Source organism: Pollachius pollachius (assembly GCF_949987615.1).
Source record: "Pollachius pollachius genome assembly, chromosome: 3".
Taxonomy (NCBI): domain Eukaryota; kingdom Metazoa; phylum Chordata; class Actinopteri; order Gadiformes; family Gadidae; genus Pollachius; species Pollachius pollachius.
In genome coordinates, this window is record NC_136936.1 from 5,014,615 (window position 1) to 5,027,486 (window position 12,872).

Consider the following 12,872-nt stretch of genomic DNA (forward strand, 5'->3'; position numbering starts at 1 on the left):
AAATTTTGAATTGATATAATAATAATTAATAATTATTTGTACGTGATAAATGACCCAAACGATTAATCCATCAGAAAAATCTGATTAGATAAATCCTGTTTATGAACTGATCGATCGATATCAAACGACTCATGATTGCAACCCTAGCTTGAAGTTCACTGGGTGATTATTTAACGACCAACTTGATCCAAGAGACCAAAGTCTGTTGTTCTCTAAATACACATGAAACAGTACTTCTGTGGTGCATTGGACATTTTAAAAAAGCATAAAGAAAACAAACAAAACCAAAGTTACGCGTTTTGGTTAGACATCTGTTAAAGTTCCTTTAATGGCCTCTTGACAGAGGACTCATGCAACAACAGCTAGAATCAGTCAGAGCCTCTGAAACTCGACACAAAACAATAACAACCACACGTGGACATGTTTCCCACGCCACAACGTTACGCACAGAACACGTTTAGACATTCATTACAGTGTTATATACCGGACATTTTCATTTTTTTCACTTCACTTCACTTCCTCTGGGCCACACATTACGCCGACATGGTAGCACAAGACATGAGCAACTGGAGGCACTGGAGCAAAGAAATCTTGTGTTAGCAGGCTGACTTGAACCAATACATCATACATCAAAGGGTCTGTCATACCGGGCATGCCGCATTCCTCCCGCCCAGTCCTCCCCTGTTCCTCACTTGCATCCTCCCGTAACCGACAGGGAATCAGCGGGAAAGGAGTTTGACGGCGCAGCAGAAGGCTATAGTGCATTACCATGTCTGGAGGTCCTCCTCCTCCGAGTGGTCTATTCAATAGACCACTTGGAGGAAGAGGACCTCCAAATATATATATTTTTTCTTTTGTTAGGAAAATCCTTCTGCGCACCACTAGATAGCGCATCGCGTACCACAGTTTGAGAACCAGTGGACTATTGCATTTCCCTGCTGACACCGCGTACAGTACCGTACACACTGACGCACACACACACCATTAAACCCATGCCTGCCTCAAAGTTATTGATCACACCACATGTGCCTCTTCAGCGAGACACGTCTCATGGCGGCTCCTTATCACATCATCATAATAAACAGAGGATCAAGGGAACACAAAGTCAGTCAGGCAACCTATTAATTATTCCTTCTGTTATAGTGAGGTTAAACTCCAACAGATTCAGCACAACCACAGACGACAGGACAAGGCCTGCTGAGGAGAGTGACGGGTCGAAGCTTAGAGTACATGAAGGTATTTGTAAAGTAGGCTGCTTTCATTTGAAACAATTACGCACGGAAATACACGGTTATCATCAATCTGAAAGTCAGTGACTATAGCTATTTTTGTTTTTCTTTATTCGTTTCAACACTTCTAGCCTCTAGGTGATGCTTCTATACACAGGCAATTCGATCAATGTGGGGGCATCCAACCAGTGTGTATAAATTGGCTCCCACAGCATTTTGTATGACACCCTACGAAAACATAGAACACTTTTATCTTGTATTTCTTAAGAATAGAAAGCAGATGTTAATACAAGCCCAGCCCCTCCCCACTTGTTTCCGGTCAGCTTCCCCTTCATCTATTTTTCCCCAAGGGAAAGGTAATGTGTAATATGAGGCAGCCAGGGGGAGGTTACATGCATGTTAACCATAGGTTTAAAATCGTACATCAAAATAAGAAGAGGTTAAATTTTTCATTTTCCATAGACGGTTCTGCTGCCTACGGATTTCTGAGAAGTCCCATTATCCAAAATGTTTTGCCCGTAGTTTGACCGTACACCAGATTTGATGGAGTGCAGAGACTCAAGATTAATAGGTAGGCCGCTTTCTATCTTTCATCTGGTTGGCAATACACGTCTTTCTTCTGTTTAGGACTATATTGGGTTTAGTGCAAGGCAGAAAGTTAAATTAACTCGATGCCAGACTTACATTATTGTCCAGAACACGCAACAAATCCCTTTGGGCCTCTTGCTTTGAGCAGCTGAATCCTTCCTACTAGGACCGTTTGTACTCCTGGATCAAATTACACATCTGGGTTAATCAACAGCTAGATCAATTATTATTTAGGAACTATGCATTGTACCCCCCCTCTCCCCCAGCCCTCCCCCGCACATCTGCAACACTGATGCTCGGCAACGCTGTTTGAGGTATGTTAAGTATGGAACTCGATCACACTTAGAATGTCAAATTTGAAGCAGAATAAAGAATGGGTAATTTTGTGATATTCTCAAAAGGTATTTGAATCGCAGCAATATCCGACGATTAGACTCTGGGAATGCTTCAAGCTCATGTTTGTGTCAAGGTTAATGTTGACAGCATAATCATCGTGGTAATATGGGATTCATCTTTAGGGGTTGCTTGAGGATAAGGGAACTAGAATAGTTATGGTTAGGATAAGAAGTATTAAGGGGACAGATTTATAAATACATAACTAAAGGCTGTCCCAAGTAATGGTCAATAAAACATTGTCACTAACATTATCATCGACTCGTCTGAAAAAAACGGCCAACATTTTTTCTGCTAAAATCATACAATATTTAACATAACCCAAGGTGCATTTTACTGATCATAGATAGCAACTACAGAAATCAATAGCTGGATGTGAGATTCATCTGTTCACACGCACACACAACAGAGATACATCTGTTGCCTGCACCGTACACAACAGTGCTGTGCATATCGGGGGGCCACAAATATGCAGACCTAACATGTTTTCAAACACACACTCCCCTCAAGACCATGTCCAGGCCAAAGTCCGGCCCCAGGTCCGGGAGAAGGTCCAGGCCTAGGCCCAAAGCTAGGTCAGTGCCAAAGTCAGCGGCCAAAGTCCAGTTCAAAGTCTAGGCCCACGTCCTAGCCTATGTCCTAGACCAGGTCCAGGCCCATTTCCTAGCCCGGGTCCTACCCTATGTCCAGGCCCAGGAACGGCCCAGGTCAGACCCCAGTTCAGAGCCCATGTCCCAGCCTATGTCCGGGCCCAGGTCCTGGCCTATGTCTCGGCCCAGGTCAGAGCTTCCTGTCCCCGTTGTCCCCGTGCTCCGCCAGGCTGTTGAGCGCCGTCTCCTCGCTCTTGGAGTGTGGCTGGCCGTCGCCCCTCCTGGAGTTCTTCTTGGTGGCGCGCGACAGCTTCCTCCGGAAGGTGTCCCCGGCCAGGAAGTACAGGATGGGGTCCACGCAGCTGTTGAGGCTGGCCAGGCCGCGCGTCACCTGGTAGGTGGCGTACACCCGGTTGTTGAAGTCGCACATGTCGGGGCTCTGGAAGTACAGCCTGGCCCTCATGTTGAGGTTCTTCATGACGTGGAAGGGCAGGTAGGAGATGGCGAACACGGCCAGCACGATGATCACCAGGTGGATGGACTTGCGGCGCAACGGCGCGTTGTTCATGTCGTTGCTGATCAGCGCCTTGGCGATCATGCCGTAGCAGCCGAGGATGATGAGGAAGGGGATGCAGAAGCCGAACACAGTCATGCACATGCTGTAGATGAAGTAGCCCGGCAGCTCGTCCTCCGTGGTGGTATCGTAGCAGGTGGTGGCGTTGCGCTTCTGCCCCGTCCGGGAGTAGTACAGGATGGGCGAGATGCCCACGATCACCACCACCCACACCAGGGCGCTGTTGATCACGGCGTTCTTCTTCTTGAGCCGGCCCAGGGACTTGAGCGGGTGCACCACGCCGCTGTAGCGGTGCACGCTGATGCAGGTGAGGAAGAGTATGCTGCCGTACAGGTTGACGTGGAAGATGAAGCGCTGCAGGCGGCACATGACGTCGCCGAAGATCCAGTCGGTCTTGTTGAAGTAGTAGAAGATGAGAAAGGGCAGCGAGAGCACGTAGCAGAAGTCGGCCAGCGCCAGATTGAACATGTACACGGAGATGCTACTCCAGGGGCGCATGTGGCACACGAACATCCAGATGGCCAGGCTGTTGCCCACCAGCCCCGTCAGGAACACCATGATGTAGACGGTGGGCAGGTAGTAGAACTGGAAGCTCTTGGTCAGGGAACATCCTCGGCTTTGGTTGTGCAGCTCGGTGACGTTCAGCAGGGAAGTCAGGTTCAGGCCAGTGGTCATGGTTGGAGTCGGGGGGAACTGACGGTCGATTCACTGCGTGGGTGGTATTAATACACAAGTTTATTATTAAATAATTATTTCATTATTATTAAGAGGCTCTGCATTGTAATTTTTACTTCACTGTTAACATGCATTCACGAGAAAGTTGAAGATAAGGTGAGTGAGGTATTAATGAATAACACGCATTGGCGGACTACGTGGTGGAGCTGCGGTTATTCGCGCTCACAGGGGAAATCGCTGAATTATTCGCTTGCACAACACCGCTCTTGTTTACTTATATAAAACAAAAGACAACACAACCAATAACTGCAACACTCACCCACCGTTGACACGGACTTGTTTTCCACATTCCTAATAACCTAAACGTCTCGGTTTGCAGTGATTTCATTCACCAAACCGTCAGGTGTATTCTCTGTCCCGCAGGTCGGAAACGTTGTCGATCTGTCCATTAAAAAAGTTCACCCGCGTCCGGGGTTGTGCGCTTACACTTCAAAAGGAGAAAAGTATATGCCATTCGTCACGGACGACATTTCCTCACAACAGCAGTAGTAGAGAGAGACAGAGAGACAGCTGCGAGCTCTGGCATGGGAGCAGGGCTCGTAGAGAGAGGCTCCGCGGAGCACTCGGGCTGGACGGACTGAGGAAAGGGGAACTGCGCGCCAACGAGATCTCCTGGAGCGCGTCCCATACCCAGACCCAGCGCTCTCCTTTCCTTTCCTTTTCCTTCCTCCTTCCTGCTCGCTCGCTGGGTCCTCAACCGTTCTGACCTACTACCATTGCTCCAGAAAATGACAGGATTTGCTTGCACTTTTCTTCTGTGAACCCCTCCCACAAACACACACGCGCACTCTCTCTCACAATCGCGCACGAGAGGCAACGTAGAAGTTTGTGAGCACACACACTTACACACAGACACACACATACAAACAGTAGGCTGTGTCTGCTTGCCAAGGCGTGCGTCATCTGCGATCCACGTTAGGTGCTGCGGTAATAAGACGAGCTGTGGCTTACACACACAAACACTGACACACACACACACACACACACGCACGCACACACACACACACACACACACACACACACACACACACACACACACACACACACACACGCACACAGGGACCGTTTACATTCTGCAGGGTAAATAAAAAATAACAGCTCTCTGCATTTAAAATTGACCATTGAGGATTTATTAATGACTTAATTTTGTATTCGTATATGTATCTGTTTATTTGTTTCATTATTTATGAGTTCGTTTGGGGCTATTATACGGTAAAATAAATCTTACATAATTGAATAACTTCCACCATTAAGGGAGCCAAGGACAAGCTGCGTTGGCAAATGAAGTAAAGTCAATTGGGCTGAGGATTAAACATCAAAGTTAGTTGAAGCTGAGCAAAACGAGAGCAATTAGCCTTCTAAGGGTGCAGCGTAACGTTTTAAGTATCCTCCATCAACGTGGTGGAGACAAGCAGACAATATCCTTCCAGAGTGAAAAATGTCAGGGAACACTGATTATTAATGAGATGTATTGTCTGCTTGTTAAGCATAACCATTTAATCTTTGCTTAATTCCTGCACATAGATAAGGCTGGCAACAAAGCAGTTAATAAATAGCCACACTGCAGAGTCTACCCTTTGCATTCTCTCCAAACGCTTTCTTTATATTCGGAGCTGCCTTGCAGCTGTCAAACGCAAGGAGAAAACAAAATGGATACATGGAAGCAAACATGGACTGAACAAGCAGACAACCACAGTCACAAATGATTTTTGCACTTGGCACACAATTGGCCCTTATCTGGTTTGGCTGGGATCCCTAACCCACACGGATGGCATAGAGGTGCGGGCATCCTCAGTGTACCTTGGTATCAACTAGAATGCATTGGCCAACGCAAGCAGGCATATGCCTTATAAGGCCGTCTTCTGTTTATTCTATTTTCCTTGAAGGATTTCACTTCTGCTTTACTTGAAAAGCATGACTTTACTTTAAAAGGGTGTGATTTAAAAAAAAAAATCTATGCATAAAGAATGTAATGGTTGTTGTTTTTCACGTGACAAGAACAGTACTACAATAATGTTATAAGAATAAAAAACATGTGATTACTATTGTATTACTCACTATAAAACTTTATTAGCCAACTGCCCGATCAAACATTTGCACAACAATAGCGCACGGTAAAAGATGGTTCCCACTTTGTTGGTTTGTATTATTGTATACTGACATAGCTGCACAACATTAAAAGTAAAAAATATAATATTAATACATAATATACACTAACATACATTCAACTCAATAATAGCTTCGTCTAACACACCCAGCTCTTTCACAGTTCTTACACAGCAAAGTTACTGAGCAACCAAATTCTGTGGCTTCAACACAAATTAAAGACAATGACAGGGTGTGTGTGTGTGTGTGTGTCTGTGTGTGTGTGTTTGTGTGTGTGTGTGTGTGAATGTGTGCGTCTGATGTGTGTGTTTGTGTGTGTGTGTGTGTGCGTTTGTCTGTTTGTATGTGTGCAATCATACAAACAGACAACCGCACACACACGTGTGTGTGTGTGTGTGTGTGTGTATAGGTGTGTGCGTGGGGGTGTGCTGTTTATGTGATGTCACATCTATTTTCCCAAGTTAGTAGTCACAAAGTTATATATATTTCTTTCTCTTCCTTGCTTTCATCTTGTCCAGTCCAGGCAGAGCTTTTTGCGCCAGCTCCGACATCTGTGATTGCCTTGTGGTGCGCACAGCACAGGATGTTGTTTTGTGAATGCATTACACTGGATTCCGTTGCATTCTTCATATTAACAACTCCACAGTCTTGTTAGTTCTCTCTGCTCGTCCTTCCTCGTGTTTGGCTAAACGTAGCCCCCTCCGCTCCGACTTTCCCAGCTGATTGGACGCAGAACCATTCCCCCTTTTATCCCAGAGGTAATCAAAATAGCAGGGATGAGGCACAGGAGAGAGAGAGCTTCTCTTTGTCTAGGGCCTTGACCTGCAGTTTCACTCTGCCTTGCTTGGCTGCCGCACCTGACAACCAATCACCGTCCACGGTGGATTATGCTAACCCTGTTCCGCCGTCACTGTCATTTACGGCCTCTGAGGCGTGTCGGAGTTGATCTAACGCAGCAGCCTGGGCAGGTTAAAGCCACACACTGTATTTGTTATTGTGCGTTCTTCTTTAACCTTGTGTCAGCTTGTTGGTGCTGAAAATGACAAGTTTGATAGGAGAAGAGGTAATTTGTGCATCTTTATGTACCTACCTCATTTGTAGACTCATCCCAAAAACCCTATCGCTCATCTAATTACCTGTTTGTTTAATATTCTCAATCAACCAAGTATACATATATCAATATATAATAAAATAAATCTGTAAATATATCTATTTATTTTATGATACGTCCATCGTTTTCTCTCTCCTTCATAACAAACCCCAAACTCAGCGCATACAAACCCACCCGCATACACAGACACACACGCACATGCACACGCCCGCACGCACACACACACACAGACACACACACACACACACACACACACACACACACACACTAAGAAACACACAACCAGTGATTCAGAAGACCATCTTCACTAGCACTGATCTTCCTTGTCAGTCATGTAGCAGGCTGGGTTTAGCACAATCAATTATTTTTTGCTCCACAGTCTCTCTGTGTTTATTTCAGGCCTTCTCTCAATCTCTCTCTTCACTAAATCATACCCTTCGATCAACATTCCTTTTCTCTTTTTAAATTATTTGCACCAATTAAATGTCAGGTATTTGAATTTGTATCCACATAATTATTCCGAACCTTATTATTAATACTATTATTATCATTGTTATTTTATAAAATGTTGTGTTATTATTAGTGCTGTCAGTTTAACGCGTTATTAACGGCGTTAACGCAAACCAATTTTAACGGCGTTAATTTTTTTATCGCGCGATTAACGCTCTTTTGGTTTGGCAAACATTGTCGTTTTTTCACCTGCTGTCTAGCAACAACTAGTCACTTAAGAAAAACTCCAAAACCATACCGGATCTAGCTACACCGGAAACAAAACAACAAGCACGCCGCACAAAAACTCCTTAAAAGTGTGTGTGTGTTTGTGTGTCACTCTGTTTGAGCCTGGTACTAGAGTTCAATGTTGTCATTAGCTGTTACCTCTTTCCGACCAATCGCAGTTCAAGGACCACCTGGGCTGTACCACTTCGGAAGGGGCCGCTCAGTTACTCCCCTCTAGACAAAATCGACTTGGTTGCGACGTTGACAGTTTTTGAGTGTTATGGCTGTTGAGTGAGTGAGAGGTTGTGGGCGCACAGCTCAGGCTGTCGGACGGCGCTGCAAGAAACTTTTATAAACGCAATATTGTTATCCCGCAGTAATCAGCCCCATAGCCCCGAAACGTTAACGGCCCACCCCAGCTCTCCCGATTACCACTCCGCCGCCGTGTGTGTGTGTAGGTGTTATTCGATAGCCTGGTAATGTGTATAGGCCTTCGTACGGTAGGAATATTCATGCTGGTTTAAATAATAAATGTTATAGTATTTCCCACCTTTAATGAGCAAGAGTTTTGTTCGAAAGTTCAGTGATTGAAACAAATAAAAGCCTGGGCTATTGAAGTTTTACGGTAGGCCTACCACTGTCATGCACCTCCCTGATGTCAAGTGGACCGGGTTGAATTCACTGCGGGTCTCTTCTTATATCCATTTTACCAAATATATTTTATTACTGTCCTTCTCAACACTCTGATCTCATTAAAAGGCTAGCAGCACGAAATCAAGGGATATTTAGTATATAAAGAAATGTGCAATTAATCGCGAGTTAACAATGACATTGATGCGATTAATCGCGATTAAATATTTTAATCGCTTGACAGCACTAGTTATTATAATAATTATATTGTAACAGCATATCTTCTGTAGCACATTCTTCTTCTCAAGAGGAGGGTTGGCTTTGTTGGGTTAGGGTTGGATTTCGCCGTGTTTCCTCATCGCTCTGCACTGAACGTCTATCTGCAGGTGATCACTCAGTGCTGGAGATCCTTCTTCTCACAGGCTTGAAGATGAAGACGTCCGCTCCTCCTTATGGCATGCTTCTCCTCTATAAGCAAATCTGAATTGTCTTGGCTAAGTACATCCTTGTGGGACTGTACAGGGGCCTACACACCACCCGGACTCAAACCAACGGCCACTCCGTTGCCTCTCGTCTGACTCGTTAGGCAGACAAGTTGCATCCACGCACCGGGAAGACTACTGCCAATTACACAGTAGCGTGTTTGTTCTGCGCTTGCACATGATGCAATAAGACCCCATCCACACGGGCGAAAACAAAACTTTTCCCCGCCGTTTTCCTAGACTGCGATTCAGGAATATCTCTGTAAAAGACGGACTCACTGCGAAAACGTATCGAGCCGTAGAAACGCTGTGGTACACATTCAAGGCCACTCTGTCGCGCTAGTTTTCCACCAAAAAAAGAAGACTGCGCTGTATACAAAAAAAACACTCGAGGAGGAGAGCAGTTGCTAAACCTTTTAGATTGAGCAGAAAATACATTTCAATGTACAGTTAGTAATCAAATTTATTAAGGGACTGTATTTAAATATACAAAAATAATACAAATCAAATCAAAGAAAACAAACAAAACAAATTCGACAGAACTCCAACTTCGGCCAGCTGGTGGGGGGGGGGGGGGACGATGACTTCATCGTTTGCATATCAGGCTTCCACACGAATCCTAACACGAAAATACATAGGGCCGTTTTTTATCTTTTTATCTCAAAAAAGTGTGTTTTCGACCACCGAAATCGCTGGATCTGTCTGGACGGTCGGCCAAAACGCACCAGACTTCTGCGTTTTCACTTCTTCATTTTTTTCGTGTGGACGGGAACAGCGGTTAGCGCCAGTCTCATGGCGCTAGTCCGCCCCTCCCACACACTGCTCTGATTAGCTGGTTGTGTGCTAGCAGCAGCACACAACCAATCAGACGCTCCGATCCTCGGGCGCCAACGCTCTCAGACTTTGCATGTTGAATCGGACAAGACGCCTCCCGAGGGGTTCCAAAAGCTTCCAACACTGCAGAACCCACCGAACAGATTTGTTCCCGAACTCAACTGAGTCTCCCCAAACGTTTGAGATGGCCAACGGATGGGCCAGTGTGTAGCAGCCTTACTGTGCTTCTGCAAGCATTCCTCTGCTGGCGGCTCTCTCTCAGCGTTGTCCTGCAATCCCCTTTTTACCAAGTCACCTATTAGTCTCCTTGTGATTCTGTTCTGTCAGAGATGCTGGAGCCAGCAAACGCACACACACTCTGTGAATGAATACCTAATGAATGAATACCTAATGTGCTAGGTAATGACGTTTAATGGGGTGTGTAATTATATGCTATGTACTAACTGACAGCAGTACAAAAATAAACGATTCCTCAGCGTTCGGTTAATGGCACAGGTGCTGAGTGTTATTATGTGTCCCTTGTTGTTTAGAGAATGTAGCATCTCTGCTACACAAACTGAACCGAGGCACTGAAGAACCGGGGTGTAGCCTGCTGTCACCCACTTACACACTCAGAAGCACACACACACACACACACACATACACACACACACACACACGGACACTTACACACATACACACTTGCACACCCATAGTTAAACGTACATAACCCCATGCACACTCACACACACACACATGCACACACACACACGCACACACACAAAGTTAAACACATGCCAGCACATCCACTCACTCACAAATCCACCCAACCACCCACACACACACACACAAACACACACACAAACACACACACACACACACACACACCCACCCACACAAAAACACACACAGACACACACACACCCACACAAACACACACACAGACACACACACAAACACACACACACACACACACACATAGATAAAGGTCAGATGCATCATGGGGCTCTTAGATGCTCTGACCACAACTGTGATCAACATGCTTAGTCTTTTGCCCAAGCCCACCTGCTGCAACCTATACCCTCTCTCTCTCTCTCTCTCTCTCTCTCTCTCTCTCTCCCTTTCTCTATCTCTCTCTCTTATTCTGGCTTGCTCTCTCCATCTAATGGCTATTAATTTGTCCCCAGTGTGTTTCAAGGTTTATTTTCTTCTAATTCATCATCATCTCTCCCCTTAAGTCACCTGACAGCGTCCCCCCTCCGTCGCTCGGTGAGTAACTGACTTTGATCAGCCGATCAATGGGGCTGAATGCCATCCAGGCTCTCTGTCCAGCAGTGTGAAGGTCACCGTGTGTCCTCTGGGCAAACCCACCCCCATCATTCACGGCTCCGTTATAGCATGTTGCACCTCCGTTTGTTGTTGGAGAGCCAGGTCTATTTTCCCATCTGTGTTGGATTTTTTTAGACAGCTTTTTAAATTATTCTGAAGCTGTAGCCTTCGGCCGCACCCAAAGAAATAATAGGGAAAGAAGGAAAATAATTTAAAGAGAAAATAGATTGGAAAAGCTGGCGTCTCTAACTGAGGAGGAGATAAGGCGCTGTTTTTGCTCTGCTGAGCAGCAGACGATATCTGTCTACACGTACCTTTGGGGGGGGAGTGAGTCAGCGCTTCTTGTGTTTTAGGGTGGCATCCATCAAACCACAGACCTACCGGGCAGCCTCATCAGACTGATGAGCTTCCCCTTTCCCTAAAAGTCTCAGATGCTATGATATACTTGGCTTTTGTTTACATTGTGTTTCTCTCTCGGCGTTTCATCCGCGGCGAGCCCCATAAACTCCCCGGGACCTCGACCAATGACACGGCTTCAAGTGGCACCACAATGTTTACGCCACTTTGTCATCAAAATGTTATATACACACGAATTCCAGTATTTTTTTAAACAGACGCAGTTCACCAGCAAACGTGAGCCTGCGCACACGGTACGTGGCTCCGCTGTGCAAAAAGGTTTTCTTTTTGTATCTGTTTGATGGCGTGACCTCAGCAAGATGAACAGGGGCCCACACAATCCCCGACCACAGCCCCACCACTACACATCTATAAACACGACTGGACCCCGCATTTCAAATGAAAAGCTATCCATAAACAATGAAACGGTTGTGGTGTTTCACGTTAAAAGTGCCCGGGACATCCCCTCCGCTCTGCAATTCATCCCAGAAATGACTTCAAAAATAAATAAGAAAAACGTTATAATGTTGCTGTTCAGAAAAGCTGGCATTGTCAAAGAAACAACATGACAACAACAAGAACAACAACAACAACAACAACAACAACAACAACGGCACACAGGCAAACAATACAATGTGCCAATTGACTTGAAAGACAGTAAAGGGCATCCGCATGGGACATGGTGAAGGTCCTAATGGTCAAGTCTGTGGGTCTGAGGTCAGGGAACTGGCCATAGGAGGTGATGGTGCTCAGGGTGTCTGGAGGGGGGGGCTGGATCCAGCCAGGGGGGTTAATGGAGCACATTAGGCCCGGGCTCTGGTGTTGCCCCGGGGCTGAGCTAGATGCTGACTCACCAACCACTCTGGAGGAGGTGGGAGGTACATTACCGTCAGTCTACCTCCCCGCATGGTCACTCTTTCCAAAACGCTCCCCTCCTCATTGATCCACGGGCCACTCAGATGAGATTTTTTTATTCATTTGTTGCCGTCGATACTCTCTTGGGTGGCAAAAAGTCTTTCCTCGCAGTGCGCATTCCTTTAGTGATGCTGAGTTGAATGTGAAACAATGTGTGTGTGTGTGTGTGTGTGTTTGTGTGTGTGTCTGTGTGGCTGTGTGTGTCTGTGTGCAGCTGAGTATGTGTATTTGTGCATTTTTATTTTGTGTGTTTTTCGAATTTTG

General features: G+C 45.8%; 1 protein-coding gene across 2 annotated transcripts; it reads right to left on the reverse strand.

The window, feature by feature from the left end:
* Nucleotides 1–2,105: 2,105 nt before the first annotated feature.
* p2ry1 (purinergic receptor P2Y1) lies at nucleotides 2,106–4,818 on the reverse strand. Of its 2 annotated transcripts, none has more exons than XM_079731872.1 (2): nucleotides 4,373–4,818; nucleotides 2,106–4,082 (listed from the first exon to the last, which is right to left on the reverse strand). In XM_079731872.1, exon 2 carries the CDS (start codon nucleotides 4,047–4,049, stop codon nucleotides 2,991–2,993), a length of 1,059 nt encoding a protein of 352 aa, XP_079587998.1. In that variant the 5' UTR covers nucleotides 4,050–4,082; nucleotides 4,373–4,818; the 3' UTR covers nucleotides 2,106–2,990. The 2 variants fall into 2 exon arrangements, with proteins under 2 accessions (XP_079587998.1, XP_079587997.1); XM_079731871.1 differs by having other exon boundaries at nucleotides 4,369–4,818.
* Between the last annotated feature and the right edge of the window lie 8,054 nt (nucleotides 4,819–12,872).